The sequence below is a fragment of the Dipteris shenzhenensis genome, chromosome 29 (genome assembly GCF_047967505.1).
Source record: "Dipteris shenzhenensis isolate YYH24624 ecotype China chromosome 29, Dip_SZ_1.0, whole genome shotgun sequence".
Classification (NCBI taxonomy): Eukaryota; Viridiplantae; Streptophyta; class Polypodiopsida; order Gleicheniales; family Dipteridaceae; genus Dipteris; species Dipteris shenzhenensis.
This window is the reverse complement of record NC_141624.1, coordinates 32,252,661-32,279,591: the sequence shown is the minus strand read 5'-3', so window position 1 is coordinate 32,279,591 and position 26,931 is coordinate 32,252,661. Positions and strand designations below refer to the sequence as shown.

Genomic DNA, 26,931 nt, shown 5'->3' with positions numbered 1-26,931 from the left:
ACGCACTTTGCAAGCTAGGGGAGAAGTATGTGTATCCAAAATTTGATATTTGTCACATGGTCCTTGGAGCAAATTTTGTAATTGTAATTGTGTGAATGTGCATACTAAGAAGTGGTATTATGCACATGGCTATATATTGGATGGAAATTGTATACATGAATAATCAAGAGTAGGTTTCTTTTTAGATCACTCTGATGTTGGGTGGAGTTTTGGCACATAGTTGTATTAGGGCAACTTTTGGTCCTTTTTACAACCACCCATATTTACGATGGCCAAAGTGCTACTTTTGGAGCAACTCTCCATAACATGGAGGGCTAGGACTCCCATCTATCTAATCTTGTTGAGATTTATAAGCTATAAGCTATGAACGTGAAGAGGACAGCGAGAGAACACACATGCAATATTGTGAGCATATAGGAGGTGTTGATGTTCCCGATGCAATTACCTTGTCCCCTACTTGGGTGTTGCACTCCTAGAAAGTGCTCATTTCATTCATTCTTCTATCTTTTTGTTGCTCCTAAGAACCCGCAAGCATTTCTATCAATGCACGCTTCATGGTATATCTTCTCCCTTGCAGTGACATGAGTCTTGATAGGCAATCTTACCCAAATCCTACCCTTCTTCATTTCACAATCAAACTATGACTAGAGGTCTGAAGCTCTCTAGAGCTTCACATTGAGAAAATTTCAAATTACTTGGAATTTGCAAAGAGGCTTTTGGGGGAGGACTTTTGATGGAACGTGTCACTTTTGCTTTGTTAATCCTTCGTGCCAATCACGCTTACATGGACAAGTTTAATCAACATTTCTTTTGGGAGTGTGCATATAGGCCACAATTATATGGAAAGGGATTACAAGGCTTATGGGTTTGTTTATCTCCTCCATTGAATATCTTACTCGAGGTTTAGTAGCTCACTTATCTTTGACTATGCTTTGGGTATTTTATAAGAGACATGACACATTTGGAGAAATTCGGATTCAAAAGAGATCTCCTAGATTAGGAATGTATTCAATAGGACAGTGCCGAGCAAAATGTTGTTACATGTTCTTTCATTAAAAGAAGTGGAAAGGATGGTATATAAGGTTTGAAGGTTCAAAGCTAAAATATCCATCAAAGCTTGATCAATGATATGCATATCACATCCTAACTTTTAGCATACAAAATCCAGAGCGTATATAAGACTAATTTTTTTTAACATCTGAGAGAAACGACACATGCAACACGATTGTACCATACACATGGAACGTGGGCATGCATACACTGCCATGTACATATACTAAGAATTTATGTACGAGGAGGCAATTATATATGTTATTGGCTTAAGTAATATCTTTTGAATGCAATATTTATGATGCTTGTATAAGATAACACAATACTCGTAGGCAATTGTTCTTATTGGTTATAACGACACATAGATGAGAAATGAAGTTGGCTATTCTTTTGCAACATATCAGCTTGTAGAGCACAATATGTGCACATTTGTGACTACCCATGCATGCACAAGTAAAAGGGATGCACATAGAATATGCAGACGGCTGAAAAAGAGCAAGTTGTATGCTAACATGAAGAAAATTACTGACTTGCTGGTTCTGCAAAAACATTGATGCCAATTTTTGAGTGCAAGTAAATACATGAGATATTTCTGTGCTGCGTTGTGTATGAAGATTGTGCATATCCATGGGGAACTAGGTTTGCCAGGACACAGCACAAGTATTTATATCCATGAGGAACTAGGTTTGCCTGGACACAGCGCAAGTATTTGTATGTGCGATGAGTAGATGCCTTGGCTAGGTCCACGTCCCTAAATTTTAGCTCTACCAAGATCGGACAGATAACAGAGAAAAATGCTACACAGACTCAGCTCAATGAGGAAAGAATACTATTGCTTTACATCTCTGCAGACTGTCATAAAACAGTTACTTGGCTTCAAATTTCCTGGAAAAGGTTACCAGGCTTTCCCAAACGGCTTTGACTAGCAAGGTTATTCTTCCAACATGGAATATTCCACGCAACCCTTACAATGGAAAACTCTCTGAGAGCAGTTCATTTGTTCTTCTCTCTTAAAATTTACATATCTACCTACATGTTAGCCCTTAGAGACTCAGGGAATACGGTCAGAGGGTATGAAGAGAATAAAAACCCGACTTCAACGAAATGCTACAATAACCAATATGGCATATTCCTTCCACAAAATGGGAGGAATAGTAAGAGCAACAAATTTGATTTTACATGTAATGTACAATTGATCTACAACCAATGCTCATCATTGATGATCTTATGGCATCCTGCAATCAACAGCACACATCAAAATATTGAGTCCTTACAGATCTCTACCATAACAAAAAAAGTAGACTTTTCCCTTTAGAAGATAAATCAATCCATACCTGTCAAAAAACATCAGAAAAAGGAACATTGGGATCAAGTTCATCCCATTCTAAATCATCCTTCAAATCTGTCTCTGGATCCTTGCCAATAAATTCCAACGGTGTCTCCAATGGTGGTGGAACCTGCAAAAGAAGCCAATAGTTTGTGTACACACTCACAATTGTTTCCGTAGTACGCAAGACGCACTAGCTGAAGCACAACGAGACATAGTGAAATGTATTAGCACATACCACACAACGGATAAGAGGCCAGCTGATTCCACGGAAAAATGGATGCTGTTTAATTTCATGAGCTCCGCTGGCTGACCCCAGCCTGTTGGCAGGATCTCTATGCAGCAGACCATTAATTAACTGCCTCGCAGGTAAGCTTGCCTGCAAAGGTTAGATGCAATGGTTAGATAGGAATACATCAACATATTCCACCAGACAAGCAATCTAATGAATCCATGGTTTTGTACATACTCTTCAAATAAAATCTGTAACAAGGACAAAATTAGGTTAAATTTCTATGACAACCCAACACAGACTTTATGTGCTGAAATAATGCTTGAATCACGGTAAAATAGACTTAATTTCTATGACAACCCAACATAAACCTGCCAAGCGCCGTCCTTCACAGCCTGCATCACAAGATGAACTTACTATGGAAGTTCAATACGTGTTTGATACACTTAAGCATGACTTTCAGCAGTCACGACAAGAATGGGGCAAACCAGTTCCAGACGACACATACAAATTGAAATTGCCATCCCTCGTGAATCCTCTCAGGAAGCTATCTCAAACTGCGGTATTAATTTTCTTTCCAAGAAGAATCCCAGCAGCCAGTGATGTTGCACAGTGGATCAAGTCCATCCTTGGAGGATGCTTTGTAGAGGGAGTCTATTTTGCATCTAGAGGCTTTTATAAGGTGCACTTATCAGATGCTTTGTGTAAGCAGAGGCTACTTGAGCTTTCTCCCCTCTTTTACGGGAAGCAGATGGTACATGCTATGCCTTGGTCCCCAAACAAGGATTATCAAAGTCTTATACGACATCATTGTCCTGTATGGGTTGAGGTTGTTAACTTCCCGGATTATATGCATGAAGAATTGCCTGGCCTGGCTGCTTCTTTGGGACAGGTCATTTGTCCTCCACGCCCCATGGGAAACCGTAACAGGTTCCGCATTCTGTGTGACACTGATACACCTACCCCTCCTTCTATTGCAGTGGAAGTTGACGGAGTGCAATTGGGAAAAAAGTATTTTGAATTGAAATGGGGTGTGTTTGCAGGAGCTTGTTTTGCCTGCCACAAATTTGGGCATCTAGCCTCTGAATGCCCAATGGTTCTGCATCAACCCCCTCCTAATGCCTTGCCGTCCCAGACACGGGAAAAGAATGAGAATTTGCAAGCTAAAACAGCAAATAGAAATGGAGCAAAGAATGCCAAACCAATTAATCAGGTGCAATAACTTGCTGGAAAAGGAAAAGATAAAGAAAAAGAGAAGATGAAGGAATCTGCAGGAACTGATCGGGATGGTTTTCAACAGCCTAAGAAGGTGGTTGTATTGAAGCAACGCCCCTTTCAATCTCGTCAATGGGATGCTTCTTCTCCCTCACCAGGACAGGCTTCCACTTCAACTCCTGTCCTTCAAAATTGGGTGGGGGTTTTGAAGAAAGGCATCCCCATATATGATTCTAAAGAAGGGGAGAATGCTATCACTTTCATGGATCATGAGGGAATGCAGCCCATGCACGCAGCGGCTTTGCCTCTCTGACATCTTGTTTTATACTTATACTTTACTGTATATACCTCTTTCATGCATCAAACACTTAAGTGCTTTACATACAATGTACAGAGCCTCTGCAATGTCTCAAAGTGGAGGCTTTTATGGAATTATGTACATAAAATGCAGCCAGATATCGTTTGTTTGCAAGAGCATAATCAACACTCTAAGGTTGGTCATCATGATTATTTTGGCGGGTATGACATACTATGCTGGTACCACTACCTACTCAGGGGTATGCATAATGGTTAGACATGAGCTGGAGCCTCAGTTAGCCTTCAATGACAGCAGTGGCAGATGCATGGTCATACAATGTAATATCAGTGGTGATATTCTTGAGTTTGCATCAGTCTATGCCTCCCAGACCTCTGCCTTGAGGGCTTCTTTATGGGATTCTTTAAGCAAGTATCCATGGAGATCTAATGCATTCATTTGTGGAGATTTTAATAATTCCCCTCTGCCAAGAGATAACACCACTTCAAGATCTCATATGCTATCATTGGAAAGGCAGAAATGGGATAGCATGCTTCTTTCTGTGTAGGCTGAAGATTTATGGCTGCTTCTCCTAGGGTCAGTGCCTAGATATACTTTTCATCATAATGCACTTACTACATACTGGGCAAGGCTTGACAGATGGTGCTTGTTTTACCCACAACAATAGGCAGATTTTAGCCCTCATCTCCTCGTAGATTTTTCATTGGGCTTGTCAGATCATGCCCCATTATGGATGAATCTGCATCTTGGTATGCCACTGGATGATTTGCCACCCCTTTCCAGTAGATTATTGCATGTCAATCAGGCTTATTTCCGACATCGTTATTTCCAGCAAATGATCAGATTTGCAATTCATCCCTTGCCTTTGCATGCCCAGGAGGACATGGATTATGCTTGGGACAGCTTTGTCTCTCGTATATAGAATGTCATAGGGGAGTATAAGAATATTAGCCTCTCAAAGGATATTTCTACAACCTGGACTCTTGGTTGTTCTGTTCGACAAGGATGTCCCCTCAGTGCTTTACTTTTTGCCAGAGCCACTCATCCAATGCTTCAATATATGGACCACCTCTTGGACACTGGCATGTTGCACGGATTGGAAATTCCTAGCAGCTGTAGCATGGTCGCTCAAGCATATGCTGATGATTCTTTCTTTACCCTGAAAAATACTCGGAGCGATCTCTCCATGATCATGCAGGCTCTTTCTACATATGGTTTGGCTGCTGGTCTTCGTGTCAATTTTCAGAAATCAAAATTATTGCCGTTGCATGCTAAAGACTGGCATAGTCTTTTGTGGCCTGGGGAAATTGTTTCACCTTCTCAATTGATTCGACAACTTAGCTATCCTCTAGGTTGGGGGCTCACTCATTCTCAACAAACTGATTGGGTGCTCACAAAGTTGAGGGCGAAACTTGAATATTGGAAGCTTGCAACTTGGCCATGTTCGTTTGCGAATAACGCAATCCATCTTCATAACATACATACAATTCTATCTGCCTCTAATCATGTTCAATAAGGCAGATCTGGTTTCCTTTATGTCTGCTATCATGGAGATTTTCTGGTGTTCAAAAAATGGCAAGAAAAGTCTCAGATTACTCTCTATGCATCGTCTCTGCTCTCCAAAGATGCACGGGGGTCTAAACATACTCAATATTCAAATACATATACTTGCTCACAGGGGGAAAATGATGCTGCAATTTATGCAAGGGGATCAGCCTTGGGCTTCTTGATTGGAAGCATATTTTATCCCACTTGGAATGGAATGGCAGAGATTCTTTGTCAGGAAATTCCTTGAGGGCTGAGAATATTTATTGGTCCAAAGTATTCCACCGTCCTTTGGCTATACAAGAACCCAGGCGTTCTTATTTTCTATCTTTCAAAGGCATTTCTTCTGTGGCGGATGTACTTCAGGATGATGGCACTCTTTTATCTTTTTCCGTGGCTGTTAGCAAATATGGTTTGGGAGCTCATTACCATCCTTTATGGCATCAAATTTCAGAAATGCTTCGACCGTTCTTGCCGGTACCTCGTTTGGAACTTCAGAATAGGCTTGAGGATTGGACTCTATATTCTTCTTCCTCTTCAGCCCGTCCTTTGAAGCTCTGACATATCACAGTGCCTTCTCTGTATAAATGTTATTACTTCCACCTTGGATTTCTGACAGAGCAAATTCCGTTTGGCATATGTATCGCCCACTAAAGTGGCGGAGAAAGAGGCTGCGTCTCCTTTGGCATTATAAAGTCCCTCTTCGACAATAGCTTTTCCTTTGGCGAGTCCTACTTGGCACATCTAGGCAGTTACTCGCACATAGACATATTGCTCCGGCAGCTTGCCACGGATGTCTACATTCTGCTGAATCGATGCTTCACATCTTTTGGCACTGTCCACACACTTGTGATTTCCTCGCTCTCATCCGACGGGCTTCGAGCAAGATTTCCTACAGTTACTTTTGGCAGGTTCTTCTAGTTGTTTGGTTTTCATCTAGCTAGACAGGATTTTGATTTGTTTTTTGTTTGGATGCACTATTGGGCACTGTGGACTCTATGGATGGACAAAAATCATAGAGTTTTTGGTGATCCTACTTTTCCATCTTTTCTTTTTTTCAAACGATCTCTGCAGCAGTCGTTCTATGATTGCTTTCAGACTCATTTGATTGATCATGATGTATATACAGATTATACTGAGATTTTCAGTTGAGTAGTAGTTACTCCGCTTTTGAAGTAACTATGAATGTAATTATTTTACAATAATAAAATATTTCTTCTCACAAAAAAAAAAAGTGTGTGTGTATGATGCCCCAGGTCAGGCACCACCTGATATGCCTAGACCACCACATGTCACCTATTTATTTCGCAGAATGTGCGAGCTGCCCTCCTTCGGCTTCATAACTGACGATCACCAGATCACGAGGGACTACGCACTAAGCATTTGACCCATGGGCAAGAGATCCTGACTCCGATATCAACACAGATGTTCAATCATGCCGTATGCCATGGCTTTCCACCTACCTGGAGCACCACCACCATAGTACCGATACACAAGGCAGGTGATCCCATGGACACTAGGAACTACCGTGCTCTTATGATTGGCCACACTTTGGCTAAGATATATGGATCAGTCCTAGAGAGGGAGATTCGTAGCCACACAGAGGAGCATGGACAGCGGGCACTTGGGCAAGCGGGATTTTGGAGACATCACTCCACCCTAGACTACATTTTTACCCTGAGGGCTATTATTGAGGCGGCGAAGTCGAGGGGTCAGCATGTCTACAATTGCTTCATAGATTTTCGTTAGGCATTTGATACTGTCCAACGCTCTTGCCTGATCAGAAGGCTACAGGAACTACGGCTCCCAGATATCATGATTTGAGGGGTCATGAGTCTATAGGAGTCTATCAGAGGGAGGATATGTGCCCCAAGAGGCTTATTAGACTGGATTGAGAGCACCATTGGAGTTAAGCAAGGCTGTTCCCTATCACCAACCCTCTTCGGGCTCTATATAGACGAGATCACTTCTTTTGTCGATCGACTAGGCAGAGAGGGTTGGCTCCTAGATGACTTGATGGTGCGGATATTGTTGTATGCCGATGACATAGTCCTCATATCATCCTCAGCAGGAGGGCTGCATAAACATCTTGAGGCTCTGGAGGTGTTCTGCAGGGAGAGAGATTTGACAGTTAACCTTGGGAAGACCAAGGTTATGGTCTTCAACACCTTGCGAGCAGCGTCCCGTAATCATAGTTTCACATACCATGGCGAGCCTATGGAGATAGTGTAGTCCTACACATATTTGGGGATAGTGTTCAATGGACCAGGTTTCATGATGATCCATGCGGGTACGGCACCACTCACACGAGGACAGGGTGCTCTGGCCCGACTAGAGAGGCGATGCTTCCAGGCACACTTCCAAGACCCCTCGACGAAGGGCTAGCTCTTTGACACGCTTGTGAGACCGCCATTGCCATGTACGCAGCACCTTTTTGGGGGAGTGATATTTTAGCAATGGAGTGGAAGAGATTCGAGAGACTGCAGGTGACCATGGGATCCACGATGATTCGGAGTAAACCCTCAGTCCCCCATCAGATTATACAGGCAGAGTTCGCCATGACCCCTCTCCATGTTAATGCCATCTTTCAGACAGTGACATTCCTCCACAGAGTTTGGACCTTATCCCAGGGGAGACTACCGAGGTTAGCACTTGAGTCCTCCAGGTGATTAGCAAAAAGTGGTGTTGATATGGCATGGTACACACAGATATCCACATGGTTTGGTAGTCACGGCATTCAGATGGACAGACTTCCCCCCTTACAGTACAACCTAAACATACCACCCGAGATGATCCAACGAGATGAGACCAACCGTATCATACGGTTGGACCTCCTCCTGCTCCATACATCTAGGGCTCGGGGGGGAGAGAATCTCTCCACCAAGCTCTAGTTCTACCATGATCACTTCCTGACGATCTTAGAGCACGGTCTTGTCATCAGACCTCAGTATCTTGAGGACAAGAGAGTTTCAGCTGCATTGACGATCACCATTGAACAAGTACGAGTCTCATCACATAAGCTACAAATTGAGATAGGGAAAGCTGCAGGCATACCCAAAGAGCAGAGGACTTGCACACTATGCCAGATGGGGGAGATCGAGACGGAGGAGCATTTTCTATGTGTCTATCCGATCTACTATGAGATCCGAGGACGATATCACTGCCTCTTTCACGAGGGGCATGGCTTTAGTCCACTCACGTGGTTGATACATTTTCATAATCGGGTCTGTGTTGGGCTCTACCTGCTTGAGATGCGCCGACAGAGAGACACATTGATGCAATAGGCCAGAGGGCAGGAGGATGGACTGATGCCACATGACACCATCGACACATCGCAGACTTTTGTCACAGACTTCTATGCATCAGAGTCAGCTGCCAGTGTAGCTGAGGGAGAGGAGCTTGATGAGATGAGAGCATCATGGATCACTAGCAGGACTATCTACCAAGATGCGGTCAGACAAGTGACACACACTCCACGTATGACAGGGAGAGAGCCCAGAGTACGGCCTACTCTGAAGGTACAAAATGAACAAAGAGAGAGTGCAGGTACATAACGAGTCAATAGATCAATAGTCATGTCAAACTTTAGATAGATGATAACACAGAAGAACAAAGTAGTTGTACCTAGACCTAGGACTAAGTGTCCTAGGTGTCACATAGCACTAAGTGTCCTATGTGGCCTAAAAGGCACTAACACTTTAAGTGCCTACACTTATGCCTACAAGGCACATACCATGGCCTATAGGGCATCACTAGAACCACCAGAAGATGGCCTACAAACCCCCCTCCATGGGATGGGCTGAAGTACTCTCGAAACGTCTCAGAATACCTAGTAGTTTTTTGTCATGGTGGCACATGTTCATCCAAAAGGATATAGCTACCTATGAATGTACAAGGAATGTCAGATCATGTAACAAAGGGAACCAAGTGTAAATCCTGTGTCGGGAGACTTCGAACTTGGACGAGGAAGTGCCTTTGTAAACATATCTGCGATCTTGTCCTCTGTGGGAAGATAGGACAACTCTATGTCTCCTGCTGACAACCGCTCCCGAACATAATGACAGTGAACTTCAATATGCTTGGTACGCGCATGAAACACTGGGTTACGCACAATGGCCAAAGCACTCTGGCTGTCAGTGTAGACAATAGTGGAGGATGTTTGGCAAATACCAAGATCTGTAACTAACTATTGAAGCCAAACACACTCTACTGTAGCAGCGAAAGCTGCCCTGCACTCAGCCTCACAGCTAGACGTGGCAACTGTCGGTTGCTTCTTGCTGAGCCAAGAAATACATGAATTGCCAAGCAAAAAACAATTGCCAGTATGTGACACTCTGGTGTCGGAACATCCTGCCCAGTCCCTATCCGTGTAAGCATGCATGGTTGCCTTGCAGTCCACAAGAGGAGAAGCTGAATGTTCAGCAAAGATCACATCTCTACTGACAATAATCTTTCCAGTATATGGTTGATATAACCTATACCCTCTGCTCTCCTGGCTGTAACCAATGAATATGCATTTGATTGCCTTGTCATCAAGCTTATGTCTCAGCTGAGATGGTACATGAACATATGCAAGAGACCCAAGAACTTTCATGTGTGAAAGTGAAGGCTTCCTGCCTTTCCATGCTTCATAAGGTGTAATAGTCTTCAATGCCCGTGTAGGTGATCTATTCAGCACATAGTTGGCACACATTACTGCATCAAGCCAAAATTTATTGGGCAAAGACTTGGCCTTAAGCATGCATCAGGCCATCTCCATTTTGGACCTGTTTTTCCTTTCAGAAACAGGATTCTGCTGAGGAGTGTAAGGAGTAGTGCATGAGAGAATAATGCCCCATGAGGATAGAAATGCATCAAACTCCTTTGACATATACTCACCCCCCCTATCTGTGTTGAGGGTGACAAGCTTGTTTCCTGATTCATTCTCAACCATATCCAGCCATCTCTGAAAGCATAAGAAAACTTCAGATTTGGCCTTTAAAGGATATACCCAGAAATACCTTGTGAAATCATCAATGAGAGTCATGAAATACTTGTATCCTCCAATGGCATTTGTCCTCCTTGGGCCACAGACATCACTGTGTACTAGCTGCAATTTCCTTTGTGAGAGTTTGGGACATTTCTTTTGAAAAGGAAATCGCTGCATCTTACCCAAAAGACAACCCTCACACACATGTTTGGAAACTGTGTGAGTCTGAGGTACATCATTTGTCATCTGCTGTGAATGTAGCTTTGCAAGAGCTCTATAATTGAGATGGCCCATTCTCTCATGCCAAAGATGAGTTTCAGCAAGTTGTGAATCTGAAATAGCCAATGCTTCAATAGAAAGTGCAGCTGGATGATGATCAAGGTGATAAAGCCCTTTTTGCAAAGTGCCAGTGAGAACTATGGCATTGTCATCATGAAGATCATATACTAGGCATCTGTAGCCATCAAAAATTACTCTGAAACCTGAAGTAGCAATTGCTGAAATTGAAATCAAGTTGACTTCAATGCCAGGCACAAAAAGAACATTTGTCAGAGTGACAGGATGGCTGGAAATGGATGTGAGCTGCACATCTCCAACTCCTTTTACAGATATGAAGCATTATTAGCACATGTAACAGTCCCCCCTCGAGGTGCATCAGCTAGAGAATGAAACAACTATCTACACGATGTGACATGCTTGGAAGCACCACTATCAAAGTACCAGGACTGAGCATCATTAGCAGTAAAGAGTGCATCAGGTTTGGAGGGATCAAATGAGCAATGGACAGCCCATGCCCAATCATCCTGAAGAGCATGTGCATGTGAAGCATCTGTTGGCTCATGGGATTCAATAGCATGTGAGGCATTAACTGTCAGTCATGCTTTCTTTTTCTCCGAAGCAATGCGCTTCTTGCATTCTGAAATGTCATGTCCAGGCTTGCGACAATAGTTGCATCTTTTCTTCTTTCCCTTATCTGCTGTATTTTTAGATGCATGGGAGGAATTGCAGCTGCTATGCGTAGAGGAATTGCAGCTGCTATGCGCAGATTTTGGCCTGCCCATGGGCTTGGAAGCCTTGCCTCTTCCTCTCTGCTGTGAAGCAAATGCATGATCAAGAATAATGGCTTGTCTGTTAGCTCTACTTTGCTCTTCCTGCAAAAGCAAAGTAACTAGCTGGTCAAAAGAATAGTGGTCTGGATTACCCATGGCCACTAATCGAAGGGTTGTAGCAAACCCTTGATATGTATCTGGCAGTCCATTCAATGTGGTACTGACAAGCTGTGAATTTGGCACCACCTCATCAATGTTGGCAAGCTGTTCCATGAGGTCCTTGACCTTTGCCAAATATGCATCCATTGACTCACCTTCATTCATATTCACTTCCTGTAATTGCCTTCTCAAATATGCAACACGAGCTTCCTTGCGAATCTGATAGAGAGAAGCCAATTTATCCCAAGCATCCTTTGCTGTCCTGCAAGACCGGATGTGTGGAATAATGATTCTCTTGCATGATAAAGCAATGCATGAATAAGCATTTGCATCTCTTGCATCCCATCTTGATTGTTCTTGAGTTGGAAGAGCAGCGGCAGGAGTGTTAGAGGAAGAGGCATCAGGAGGAGTACCCCCTGCAGAAGGACCAATAGTAGAAACAACCACTGTAGCATTGGCTGGCCTCAGATCAGCCCCAGAAACAATATTCCACAAATGCTTTGCAACAAGAATATGTTTCATGAGATAAGACCACATCGGATAGTTGGTGCCATCCAACTTATCATCTTCATGAAGAACTCCAAATAAATCTTGATTGTTCCCAGCCATAGCAACTGTGATACCCTAAAAAAGACCTGAAAACCCAAAAGCCTCAAGGCTATCACTGCAAAAAGCTGGCTGTCCCAAAAATGACAGCAAATATCTGCAAATTTCTGACCCAAATCAAAGGGCAAATGCAGATCTGACCCAAATGTGACTGTGACAGGCAATGTTCACTGCAAAAACAGCAAATTTGGCAAAAGCCCCAAATTTATTGAGGGCAAGTAGGCCAAAAAGAGGGCAAATGCAGAAAAGCCCCAGATTTTGCTGAAATTTTTGCAAATGTGACCCAATGTATGCAAATCTGACTCAATGTCCTACAAATGTAACTTAATGTCCTACAATCTGACCCAATGTACTGCAATCTAAACAAGAAATTGCATACCAAATCCCAAAACTCTAATATTTTTGCAAGAAATTGCAACCAAAGGAGGTGAAAAGAACTGAAAGCCCCAAATTTGCCAATGTCTTGCAGAAGCCCCAAAACTGCAAATGTTTGTAGATGACTGCAGTGAGACCCAAAAAGGGTTATAGCAAGCAGGAACCAAGAACCTGGTTCACAGCCAATGCCAAAACGGAACCTGTAGGTAGATTCGCACGTGTGAAACTATACAGAATACCCAAAGCAAGTACAAGCTATACGATCAGCTATTCTACATGTACATGTGTACAAAAAGCTGGTACAAGCTGTTGACGACTGATCTGTAGGTATACATGTACGGAAGATCGTACGAAAAACATGTACCTTGTACGGAACATGTACGGTGCAGGTACCTTGTACGGAGAAGTTCCTACGCAGGTACAGTTGTACAGAGAAGTTTCTGCACAGGTACAGTTGTATGACGTAGGTACCTTGTACTGAGAAGTTCCTCTGCAAGTACGATCGTACGGCGCAAATACCGTTGTACAACGGATCTATCGCTGTAGGTGATGTTGTACGGAGCAGGTGCGGCGGGCAGAACAGCTAGCGACGTAGCTGGACGGCAGGATTCGGGATCTGTACGGAAGTCCGTACAATCATACGGATTGTACGGATGGAGCGCAGGCTGTTGAAATCTGTGAGTGATGCAGATCCGGAGGCAGGGGAACAGGTCCAGTAGCGCTCTGATACCACTGAAGGTACGGAACGAAGAAAGAGAGAGTGCAGGTACGTAACGAGTCAATAGATCAATAGTCACGTCAAATTTTAGATAGATGATAACACATAAGTACAAAGTACTTGTACCTAGACCTAGGACTAAGTGTCCTAGGTGTCACATAGGACTAAGTGTCCTATGTGGCCTAAAAGGCACATACCATGGCCTATAGGGCATCACTAGAACCACCAGAAGATGGCCTACATACTCCTCCCTTCTCAGAGGCGACCGCCAGAGACGAGACATCACCCTTGACGTAGCCCACCGGATCCAAAGATCAAGGAGACCACGCCTCCCCCACGTCGCATCCCATCAGAGTGCCACCAGGTTACCTGGATAGATGGAACCTGAGCATGTACTAGGAGTGTTAGCCCTGAGCACCTAACACACTTCTATTACTTTGCTACTCTAGTATTTCGTTCACTAGCTGAACATGTTAGCGTTTTAGCTTTTTCTTTCAGTTTTTCAGCTTTCAGTTTTCAGCAAGGGTCTGAGTGAACCCTTTGCTTCAGCCCTCAGTGGCTTGTATGAGGTACTTCTTGGACTCGCACTTTGTCTCATAGGTCCGCGAGGCCGGTTTTGGTCTTCAGAGGACGATAATATATTCTTCTTCTTCTTCTTCTCTCTCTCTGTGATAAAATTGGAACGATACAGAGAAGATTAGCGTGGCCCCTGCATGGCACCTCCCTCCTATCCATGAGTGGAAATGTGTTCATGCTCAGGTGCGTCGCCAACCACACTTCGCCGGGAGCTATAGTGAGCTTAGGTGGGCAGTCCTATCAACTTTCTCTTCATTCAAGAGCACATGTTCTCAGCCTTAGGCATCAGACGAAGTCCCACCTCCTTCCAAGACGTGGGCTAGAGATTTGGTTCCTAGCGATTGGAAAGAGCGGGGAAGTATGCATCTCAGTTTTCCAAGTCTTGTCTGCAGATAGGCGGAGCTCATTCAATGACGACTGGTATGGATCGGCATGAGGATGGGGGAGTCGAGGATAGGGATCTTGGATAGTTATGCACCAAACTATTAACAACAGACTAGGCTTTTGGAGACGGCTCATCAAGTGTCTCCCAGATGAGGAACCACCTTAACAAACTGATGAAGCAGTGTCCTGCCTTCTCTCAACTGGATATTTGTGTATCACAAGTTTTCTCATTTGTATGACCTTAAACTGAAGTGCAGTTGATTTAGCCATCCTGTAGAGATATGAATTGCTTCTTTAAGAATACAGACCAAACCATGCTCATGACCACCGATCGACCAAACAAATCACCATGCATGCATGCTTCAAACTACAGCAAAGGATGCAACTTTGTTCTTACAGGAATACTGTATGACTAAAAATTGAAATACAAACTTAAAGTGGCGCCGAATACATAAGGTGGGGGGAAAGAGCTCTCTATGAGCTGTCTGGCAGCCTCAGAAAAAACTGGCACTCAAAACAAAACAAAACAAACTATTTTCCCAAATTTATAAAGCTTATGTGTTTTCTTGACAAGGTAACCTAACCATTACCCTGACAGCAGACAACAGATCAAATAAAAAGATTATGAATGCTGCAAGAGTGCTGTGAGATTACCCTGACAGCAGACAACCAATCAAATAAAAGGATTGTGAAGGTTGCAAGAGTGCTGTGAGATTCAAATGAATGGATGCAAGTTTCTTCTTACAGGAATACTGCTGGGAAACGTCAGATCCTTGTGAAGTATATTTGCAAAAGTCTTTTGTCGGTTCTTGCCACGAAATGGTGTGCGCCCATATATCATTTCATAAATCAGGATGCCTGCATTATAAAAATGAAAAAGGAAACTGATTAAAAGTCAATTGAACATCTGGAACAACTGTCGATGCCAAAATGTGCAAATCAATTATTTTTAAGGACTTTGACATGTCCAAGCTCTCATGTGTACGACCCCGTAGTTTTGTACTACCCATACATAGAGAATATATTTAATTGTTTTCATCTAAAGGCTATGATCCAGACAAGTATAGCTGGACCTACAAAAAGATATGTTCAAATTGTATACCAAAACAAATTTGGCATATATTTTCTGTAATCTGCATATAATATGATGTAATAAAGTTATTGGGTAAAAAGTCCGATAGAAAGATAAATATGTCCAGCTATTCAATGTCTACATTCATCAGGAAAGGGATGCTATGTATCACCCACTTCTTATGCCTGATATAACAGGAGATCCATCATATGACAAGAATACATTAACCAGACAAAGATACTCCCACCACATCCATATGCCGGTGAAATCACCATCAACAGAGAGCATTCCAGCCATGCAACTTTGTGGCTGAAGAACAGGGCTTTTCTTGTGTGAAATTATGATGCCAAGTCTTCTTACGCCTGACATACAGGAGGTCCATCAAGTCATAAAAAACGACCTATGACAAGAATACATTAAGCAGACAAGGATACCCCTCCACAGCCATATGCTGCTGAAATCACTGTCTACAAAGAGTATTCCTCCACTTGAGCAAAGACAAATTGATTTAGGCGATATATCCACCTCTCCCACATGATACACCACACAACTGTGTGGCTGAAGAATGGGCTTTTCTTGTATGTAGTTATGATACCAAACAGGAAATTGCATCCTAGCTTAAGATGTTTGGTACTTTGACAGTGGTGCATCCAGGCACATTACCTCCTAGAACGAGTTGCTTGCAGATTTGCAGCTTTTCCCTAGTTGGCAAGAAGGTGTCATATGCCAACAATTCTCCTCACCTCCCAAACATGTATGTGAGGGATGCATTTTGGCCAAGATGCATTGGAATGTTTCCCCTAAGAATGACTCAGTGAAATCACAGCACACACAACGATGTAGGTCCCATGAGGACACCATCACTTCAACAGAATCTTTATTTTGTGACCATCATTCATAATTAGTTTATGTCTTTTCAGCATTTTGTTGCGAGAGCTAAAAATGAAAAACTGATTCAAATTTCAAACCCTCTGTACAAGTCGAGGGGAGGAATATAAACCATACTTGAGAGATGTGGTGTTTGCTGATGAGAACTCAGAGCAGTCCATGCTTGATTTAGGGAAACAACTGCATACAAGTTCACAGCTTCCACTGACAAACCACAGATGTTCATAACATCCAAATTACGTCAACGATCAGCCCAATGTCTAGGAGATGTGGAATAAATCTAGGGAAGAGAGAACAGCAACTCAAGATGCTAGATCAGTCCCTAGGTGGCTGGTTGAACTCTGCAGGAGAGTAAGCTTACAACTCCTCTCACTAGAAAAACAAGCGATGGTTCTAGAAGTCATGGTGATGCACATTGTGTGGATGCTACTTGGATTGATGCTGCTTAAATGAGCAAGTCCTGTGATGAGGATGAACCTCACAGCTTTCAGGATGCTAAGAGAGTGATCATTGGATGAGAGCCATGTGGGCTGCATTGGATTAAATTTATAAAAACAACACACATGATCTAGTGGAGTTGACCATAGGCCAAAATGCTATTGGGACAACATGGCTTTAAAAGGTGAAGAGAAAATCTGATGGTACCATTGACAAGGTAAGCCCTATCTGAATGCATGAAAAGAAAAGTTACCCCCCCTTCCAGGACATAGAACAATCCAAGATGCTAGGGGTCCAGCAAGTACCAGAAAATGCACCTATTGGCATATCAGTTCATGGTCTTAGGGCTGTGCATATATCTACTCAATGTGATACTCAAACTAAATGTCAGGATGTGTACTGCATAAGGGAATGATGCAACCAAAACCCTACCTCTATATGGTGGCAGAGAAGATTCACCGCCATCATAGATTGATGGCTTAATCCTAGCCGATGATGTCAGAGGGGATGTCATCGTAGGTAGACCTCCTGCTATGCCTGATGGAATTTATGGTTTTCAATCATGTCAGTGACTATCACGATATTGAAACTACGCTATGTGTTGTGACTTAAGAGGATGATTTTGTGCAAGTGCAGCGGAATCTTGAAAAGAAAAGAGGGCACACACACTACCAACTGAAATGGAGAGAGAGAGAGAGAGAGAGAACTGCACAAGAACTCGAGTGAAAATGTCTCTACAACTGCCTGTGCGAGTGGTAATGAGAAACAATGAGGGGAGGAGCCCTATTTAGAGGGCCTCCTCACCAGCCTTACTGGCTGACCCAAGGGGTAAGCCTGTCTGACCCATTGGAACCTGCCCGACTTGCTAGTCAAGTGTCTGACCACGGTTGGGAGCCCAGTTGACCCCCAACCAGGGCGCCATCTATGAGCCTACATGGTGGCCTGTTGGCAGCCCCGAAACGAGCCCGGAGGCAGGTGAATGCAGGCCTGAACCCCCTATGCTGTTGGCATCCAAGGCAGCCCTGAGTCCATCCTCTCGTGGACGAGCATACCCAGAACAATGGCCCTCACTCTATGATACAAGAGATGCTACCACTAACGCCCCCTCTCAAATCCCGGATCATGGATCAACCTCAAGGAGCTCGAATGATCTCCAAGCAATTGCTATGCCAAGGGCTTGGTGAAGAGGTCTACCTTGTTGCCCTCCATCTTACAGAAGATGAGCTAGATCACATCCATGAGCACCTTCTCCTAGACATAGTGGAACTGTATCTCTATTGATTTGTCCATGCATGGAAAACAGGTTTTCGAGCAAGAGCGATACAGCTTTGATTGTCACTATGGATGGCGGTCGAGGACTTCTACGGAACCCAATCTCCCCAAGTAGCCTACGAAGCCTAACTGCCTCACATGTAGTAGAACAAGCAGCCCGAGCACAGCCTCGGTCAAAGACAAGGCTACGGTGGGTTGCCTTTTACTGCTCCATGCGACTATTGCTGAGCTGAGGGTAGAGCACTAGCCCGTGGTCGAACGATCAATGTCTATTTCTCCTCCCCAGTCTGAATCACTCCATCCTGGAATATCTATTACTCCAAAGTCACAAAGAGTTTCAATCAACCACCGAGGTTCTCTCTAAGGACCTCACCCTAAACTCACCCCTGCAGCCAGAGGAGGTGTGTCATCATCTTGACTATTTTGCCATCGATTGGCTCTCCAAGGATGGGTGGCTCCTCAATCACACTAGACAAAATCTGTTCGTCGAAACAACATTCCTACTGAGAACAATCTCTGGCCTCAAGGGATCATGCAACCTATAACCTAATGACTAGTTGTAACCTACAAAAATCATTTGGGTAGATTTAACATCCATCTTCCTCCTTTGTTTCTTGGGAATGTGGACAAAGACCACACATCAAAATACACAAAAATCAGACACATCAGGTTCTTCCCAAAGTACGCCTGACCTTCGGAATAGTAGAGGTCGTAGAACGATAAGGAAATGGATAGTCATAGCTGTTGCCTTTGGCCAGAGGAACCGAGGAACCTCACGATGCGCCAGCATGATCCTAGATATTTCCATCACGATCCTAAACTTCCTCTCAACTACCCCTGCTTCAGAGGCGATTCTTGTGTTGGCAAATTCCTGCATGTTGCCCTTCGTTACACAAAACTCATCAAAGGCATGGGAAGAGAACTCTCCACCTTTATCAGACCTTAGGGTTTTCACAGTCAGACCAGACTCATTCTCCACAAGAGCACACCACTCCCGGAACCGAGAATAGACCCAAGGCCTTTTGAGCTAGGAAATAAATACACATAAACCTGCTGAAATCATCAACCAACAGCATGAAGTATAATGCACCTCCAAGACTAGGAACTGCCATAGGTTCATAGAGATCCATGTAAACCATCTCCAAAGGTGTAGAAGCCTGCCATGAAGCCTACTTCGGAAAGCCCTATCTAATGTTGCTTCCCTCGTATACAAGAACGACACTGACCATGCTTGCTGCCCACATCAAGTAAACGAAGAACCATCTATTCCCAGGCAGCCCAGTGCAGTGCTTCCACATTCAGGAAACCAAATCAAAAGTTCCACAAATCACCTCGAGGGGTCATCGTGGATCGAAGAGAAATCTGACAAAGTATAGATACCATGATCCACCAGTGTGAACTACTTGGACGAAGAGAAATCTGACAAAGTATAGATACCATGATCCACCATAGCAGTGTGAACTACTTGGACGGTTGCTTTATCCTTGACCTCCACAAAGTCATATATCGAATAGAACAGTTGTGCCAAGCCTGCAGATCTCATATGCTAACAACAGATTGAAACCAAGGAAGTAAACAAACAGTACCTTCGAGGAGTGCATCTCCCCTCTACCATCATGAATGATGTCGAGACTGGCTTCGCCACAAACTTTGATGGTCGCATTGTCGCCATGCAAATGTCCCCCCCTAAAACCTCAAGATTCTTGAAACCAGCCGAGGATGGGCCCATATTGCGAGATGCGCCACTATCGACCATCTAGGTCCTAGAGTCTGCTGCCTAAAGTGCAACACCCTCTCCAACGGGAGATGCCAAAGAATCGAGAATCTCAATATGGACTAAGGCCGAAGTAATGACTGCGAAAGAGAAACCGGTAACCTTACTGGCTATCTGTAGAGGGCACCTCCTCCAAAAGTGACATTTCTAGCCACAATGATTGCACAAACGTTCGGCCCTTAGTGGTCTTTCTCTGCATCTCTTTCTGGTTGGAAGAAGACCTCCTTTCTTGGTCTCTTCCCTTCTGTGAAGAAGCCAAAGCCTCCGAGCTGCTGCCAGGAACCCTGAAATCTCTCCTCCTGATCGAGGCACCTTCGGGACCAGCCCTTCCCAAATCAACATATTCATCTTTCCACTGGTAGTCACGGATGAATAAAAGGCACAGTATCGGAAAGACAAGTGGGATAGCAACGTTATGGCCATGTTCTCAAATGTGCCCTACTTCCCCGTTTAGAGAATCTCTTGTTGAAGCTTTTGGAACTTCTTGATGTGCTCCCACATCGATCAAGACTTTGTGGGATTCAACAACCTCATCTGAACTTCCAAGAGACCCTCTTCATGGGAGGTTTTATTGTATAGGACACCAAATGCTCCCAGATACTTTATGCCACCGTCATGTGCTTTATATGATCACTCACGTAAGGAGTACAGCTTAGGAAAATAAAAGACCTTACCATTGCATTGACGAAAAGAGAGAGAGAGAGAGAGAGAGAGAGAGAGAGAGAGAGAGAGAACTGCACAAGGACTCCGGAGAAAATGCCTCTACTACTGGTAGAAAACCTTGTGCAAGTGATGAGATACAATGAGGGGAGCCCTATTTATAGGGCCCCCTCACCAGCCTAACTGGCCTACCCAAGGTCGGGTTCTACCCAACCTGCTGGTCGGGTGTTTGACCATGGTTGGGAGCCTGTTGATCCCCCGACAAGGGTGCCACCTATGCGCCTGTATGAAGGCATGTTGGCAGCCCCAAAACAAGCCTAGGGGCAGGTGAATGCAGCCCCGAACCCACTTGGCTAGTCCGCAGCCTCTATGCCTCCAAGGCAGCCCTGAATCCATCCCCCTCTAACTACCCCTTGCTTAATAGGGTGGCTCACTCTTGGCACCTCTGACTGCTTTCCCTTAGGCTAACAAGGGGATTGCTTCACATGTGACTGAGAAGAGGCCTCTTGCTCTATCCTTTTCCGCTCCTACTACCTCTTCTCTAATTTGGGGTGTTTTTGCTAGGTTTCTTCCGCTTCACCCTTTTCCAAGCCCCTCTAGAAGGCTCTATCCAACGTGTCAGGGACTCCATCCGCTAACTTGTCTAGGGGAGTAGTACACTACTCGAGGCGCGGCTAAGGGGCCTCCTTACGCTTCCCTCTTCTGCATTCCATGGCCAGGTGTTCCATCTATTTGCACCGTAAACATCGCCCTGACAAACAACAAATCTCTATCCATTGTCTAAACTTGCCGCTATCCTGTGTCTCTCCTTTGGGAGGGTCTCCCGACACTCCACAACAACCTAAGCATGTGCAACCACTGAAGCAGCCGTCTATGGAGGCAACTCTAGCACCATGCCAAAGGCTCCCCCAACGGAGTGTAGAATAGACTTATACTCCTTGGGGAGTCCCTAAAATTACAGTGTCACAAGGAAGCGAGGTATGTGACAGGTCGACTCCATATCATCAACCATGAAACCATGGTACCAAGGAATAGGGTAAATAAGGTGAGCGCCAAAAGGATCGGCCCACCCACCACTAGTGACAAATTCGTGTCGACGAGGGAATTCAAATGGACATGAAAAACCCCTCTGCCATAGATGGTGACACCTTAATGTGGTCCCCATCCAATGATAAGCTCACCGGGATCCACTCACGAACCTGACTCCTAGTTGGCGTGAGGCCAACTATCCTACCTACCGATTGTTGGAGAGAAGTTGGCATGAGACCAACTATCCTGCCTATCCTAGTTGGCATGAGGCCAACTATCCTGCCTACCGATTGTACGGCTTTCTTCACCTGGTGTTTGTCTTTGGAGAGAAGAACCTTAACGGCTTGGGGAGTCGAGGGTGCTGCCATGAGGGCCCCTCTGGCCAAACCAATGGTCACCACCAAGATTTGATTTTTTAGAAGAAAACACAATGCTGCAGTGCAAGAGAAGGGAAAAAGAAAGGCATAGATTACGAGAGGAAAGACCCTGTTGAAGGTCCCCTGAGGGCTGGCTAAGGAGGACCAGAAAATAGAGCTCCAAGCAACGGGGAAAAGGCCCAGCCAACTGAAAACCACTGCCAAGAGGCTCCAAAAAAACCAGAAAAACACAGCCAGCCAAAAGGCGAGATGTGGGCTGCTCCAAGAGGGACAGCACCAAAGCATATCTACATGCAAAACCCCTAGACACCCCCCGAGAACAAGCGCGCGAAGAACTGAAGAGATCAGTCGAAGCTGTCCTACAGGGGAAGAGTTTCGAACCTGAGGAACTCTTGAAAAGCACTTGGGGGTCAGCTTGGAGCCCTATGAGAAGGTGACACTCCGAGGATGCGACAACTCCCTGCCCACGGGCAGTGCGCCATGAAGGGGAGGGGGGCTGCACCACAGGGGGGTTGTGACCCTCCTAGTCACTACCACTAGGATGGGAGTCTTGCCAGGCTGGCAAGGGGCCATGGGCAGCACAGGAGCCCAAAAAGGGGGGCTCAAGCTCCTGCCTAGCTGCGGGCTAGTACACCGAAGGCGTAGGGGGGCACGAATGCAGCCGAGGGCAGAAGAAGGAGCTGCCCCTGAGTTTGCAGATAACAAGGTCCTTTTTACAAAGGGCACTGTTGAAACCTTAGAGAGATTTCAGTGTGCCCTTGAGTTATACTACCTAGCATCTGGTGCCAGGATCAATAAGAACAAATAGAAGTCTTTTTTTTGGGAAAAAAAACTGCATTTACAAAAACATTATAAACAACTAAATACCCTTGTCTACAATGCACACACTAAGAATGGAAATGAATTCTCTCTTCTTAATTACACTCTTTACCACATAAATTTTGTCGGATGCTTCTCTTTAACAACCTCATTCATAAGGCAAAAATCATGATGATGAGATAAGAAAAATACAATAGTTACTTAGTGAGGATTGTGAGAAATGCTTCATAATTACAGAATAGTTAGAAAATGCATACCTAAGACCTTTCATTCTAAACTTCCTTGCTCCACCCATATGCCAAACTCTCCATTGCTTGCATATCCTTGATCCTATTCGTCGGTGATAGGGGTTCTTTTTATTATCCATTTCGTAGTCAATGTAGCAAGCTCTTGTTCGAGGGACCAAGTTTCTTTCAACTTTTTTTTATTGTCATTAATCAATCTTCTAATTACATTTATTCTGGAATTAGTATTTCACAATTTTAAGTTTTTTAATTTCTCCCTTATCCTTAACGAGTGAATCTTTGCAAAGTTGGCTTCAACACTAGTATGACCAATGTGTTTGCAAATTGGGCTTCAGCACCAGTATGACCAATGTGTTTGCAATAAAATCAATTCATTTCCATTAAAAAGATTTTTTTCACATCAGTGGATCTTTAAAAGGCCAAGGAAGACTATCCTCAAGCCAAGGAATGAGATCCAAGCCCTAGTGCTGGTAGTCAGGTTGTACCTCAAATTGGTGGCACCATCCTACTCCCAAGATGATATCTGTTGCCTGAGTTGGTGTGACATTGAGTGGCCGGCTTTCTACCACCTTGAGATCTTCAAAGTGGCTGAAGTGACCTCCATGTTGCTCTCTGCCTGTTGTCCCACGAACGTGCCATTCAAGGTAATGGAATCTGTTAGAGTGACAGCCAACTGGGCTTGGTTGGTGGATTTGGTGGAGCTGATATCGTCTAAACTTCCTGAATCTGCAAGGATGCGGACCTTCTGACAACCAATCTGGCCGTAAAACTGAAAAATAGTGGTAAATGTGTGACGCTCCCCCTTCTACTCATCTTCAATCTCCTTGATAACCACTAAAGTTGTCTTCGTGGGAGTTAAAGATGTGGATGAACCACTTGATGTAGTTCCTTCAACCTGGAGTTTCTTGTAGTGCGGGCAATCCTTTTCTTGTGGCCCACATGACAATGGAAACACTGATTCTCCTTAGCATAGGTCGCTCAGGTTGCTACCAAGAAACCGCCACAGACGTTGTTTCTATCCTTTGCCATATAGTTCTTCTGCTGTCCGTTCCCAAAGTTCTTCACAACATCTCTTGGCATGGTTGAGTCCTGGGACTTGTTTCTGTGGGCTCCTTTGGATCCTTGAGCCTTGTGCATGAGCTCCTAATTTTGGGCAAGTTCACGTCTTCCTGCTGTAGCTAAATGAAGACCTATGTAAACCTGTTGGTATAATAGTTCACCGTCTCCATCTCCCTTTGATGCATTTCAAAGAACAATCTATCCATTGTAGTGGCAAAAACCATGTCCCGATATCTTTCACGAACTCCATCCACCCATAATAAGGTGACTCAAAGTTCGTCCTCCTACCACTTGTGCCACCATGTGACTGTCTCTCGTTGTCTTTCGTAGGCACAACTGAGAAATAACTTTCGAATTGGTTGAGCCAAGAAATCAACACTAGGAGTTCGGTCTTACAATCATACGTAACAAAACTGAGCTTCCCAAGAAATGAAGCTTTACTGGGCTGTGGAACACTCTCCCTTTCCTCGTCTCCCCTTGGGCAGAGTAGAGAAATGAGGAGGTGTTGATCCCATTCTTGCGGAGGCTGTCATCCAGATTCTCCTATACGCAGACGATGTAGTACTACTATCCTCTTCTCCTACTGGTCTTCAGCGACACCTGGATGGACTTCAGGTCTTCTGTGATACACATGACTTGAAGGTCAACCTTGTGAAAACCAAGGTGATGATCTTCAACACTTCCAGACCCGCTATGCACCGAGAGCAGTTCCTCTTCGCCGGCGACCCTGTTGAGATAGTTGACTCTTACACATACTTGGGCGTTGTCTTCTCAGGCCCGATCTTCACGATGCGCCCGGCCATGTAGGCCAGGATCAGCCGGGGCTACGCCGCTCTTGCCAAGCTGGAGCGACAATGCTACCACTCCCACTTCCAGGACCCGCGGACCAAGTCTCTCCTTTCTGATACTTTGGTCCGCCCAGCAAGCATGTACGATAGCCCGTGGTGGGGAGCCAACCTTTCAGACACAGAGTGGGCTCGAGTCGAGCGCCTACAGATACTGATGTTTGCTCGGATGATCCGCAGCAAACCATCGGTACCACACCAAATCATTCTAGCAGAGTTCGGCGGCTCACCCCTACAGCTCGATGCGGCTTTCCAGGCTATCACTTATCTACACAGAGTCAGGGATTTCAGCTCCTCCTCCGACGGTCGCCTCCGCCTACCTTGGCTAGCCCTATCCTCCTCTATGGCCTTATCCGTTGATAGGAACCAGCGATGCTAGTATAGTCGTCTTTCCAGTTGGTTCACCCGACTAGGCCTCGACTTAGACCGGTTGCCTCCTTTTCAGTACATCCTCGACGCTCCACCATCTCCCCTCTCCCCCACTGACCAGGAGGTCAAACGGCTCATTCGAGCGGATCTGCTCCAGCTCCACACCTGGCGGACATGGTTTCTTCACCCCGAGCTTCCTCTGAAGCTCGACTTCTACCGCCGACACTGCCTCCAGATCTCACAGGAGGGCTTCATCACACCTCCGCGTTACACACAGCTTCATCTACCACATGCGCTCCGGATCTCCCTCGGTCAGTTTAGGGTTTCGTCACACCGATTACGGATCGAGAGCGGACGCGCAGAGGGTATCCCACGAGAGGGCCGCCTTTGCCCACTTTGCGACTTGCAGGAGATCGAGTCGGAGGAGCACTTTGCTTTCAGATGTCCTATCTATTATGCCATTCGAGGGCGGTACCACTGCCTCTTCCGCGACGGATTCGGCCCCCTCCCACACATGCTGCAGTTCCCGGATCAGCGATGCCTAGCCGCTTTCTTACCGAGATACCTCTCTCTGAGCACGGCGACACCCGCAGCACACACAACGTGAGGACACCCAGCGGCCCATCACTTATTTCTTCCAGTCACAGGATACCTCTCCTCAGTCTAGCCGACGACGCGGATGTGAGCGAGAGCCAGAGCCACGACAGCTGCGCCAGCGGATAGACTCACACATCCAGGTCCATGGCATCTCGTCTCTGCTCTCTGCCCGCCCCACCGGGGTTACCGTTGCCCTCATCCACAGGGCCACCCGCCACCCCCGACGACTGAGCTCGACTAGGCCGCGTGATGTCAGAGGCCAATCATCTATCGCAGGGTTTTTTTCGACCTCCCATTTGACGGCCCCTCTATGATTGGTCTCTAACGATCACCACCTGCACATATATATTGTATCTCCCCCCTCTGCCCCATTTTTGGTGCCCCCCCCTTCTTTTTTGTATCATCTGGAGGTAGACACATATTTTGTAGGACTAGACACACCGTCCTTCATAACCTCTTTTTTTGTAGAAGTGGTTGGCTGGCCCGTTTTGAGACCGCCACCGTTATGCTCATTGTATCAGTTATCTTTAGTCTCATAGACCTTCACGGACTCCCGAAGACTTTAATAAACTTTCTTTCTTTCTTTCTTTCTTTGTTCCTTCACCTCCAGTGCTGTGTCCTCTCTGAGCTCCCTAACTTCTTGATCCTTGCAATCATGCTCTTCTTTTGCCTCTTACGTTGCTCGCTCATGCTCCTAGGTTGTCTGCTCACGATCATCCCTCACCTCTTGGAGCTAAATCATGCATGTAAAAAGGCTCTCTGACTACTGTTGTTGCATCTGCATCATGGCTACCATAGCAAACTGTCATCGGGATCTCTGTGACCAACTATTGGTGGTGGAGGGGCACGGGAAGCAACTTCGTCCTCCCACTAGGGTTGGACTTGTCACTGGCATGCCTGATGTCCTTTTCGGATCTTGTATGTGGCAAAATACAATGGCTGTCCTTGACTAAACCTCCCTATCTT

General features: G+C 45.1%; 1 protein-coding gene across 2 annotated transcripts in view; it reads right to left on the bottom strand.

Annotated features, from left to right (window-relative positions):
* Positions 1–1,865: 1,865 nt before the first annotated feature.
* LOC147882717 (phototropin-2-like) overlaps positions 1,866–26,931 on the bottom strand; it is a 132,106-nt gene continuing 107,040 nt past the window's right edge. For both annotated transcript variants that reach the window (XM_087400258.1, XM_087400259.1), the window contains exons 20-23: positions 15,267–15,379; positions 2,616–2,756; positions 2,385–2,507; positions 1,866–2,285 (exon numbers count right to left, since the gene is read on the bottom strand). In XM_087400258.1, the coding sequence (XP_087256384.1) occupies positions 2,388–2,507; positions 2,616–2,756; positions 15,267–15,379 (374 nt within the window). In that variant the 3' untranslated portion in view covers positions 1,866–2,285; positions 2,385–2,387. The remainder of the gene's footprint in view (positions 2,286–2,384; positions 2,508–2,615; positions 2,757–15,266; positions 15,380–26,931) is intronic.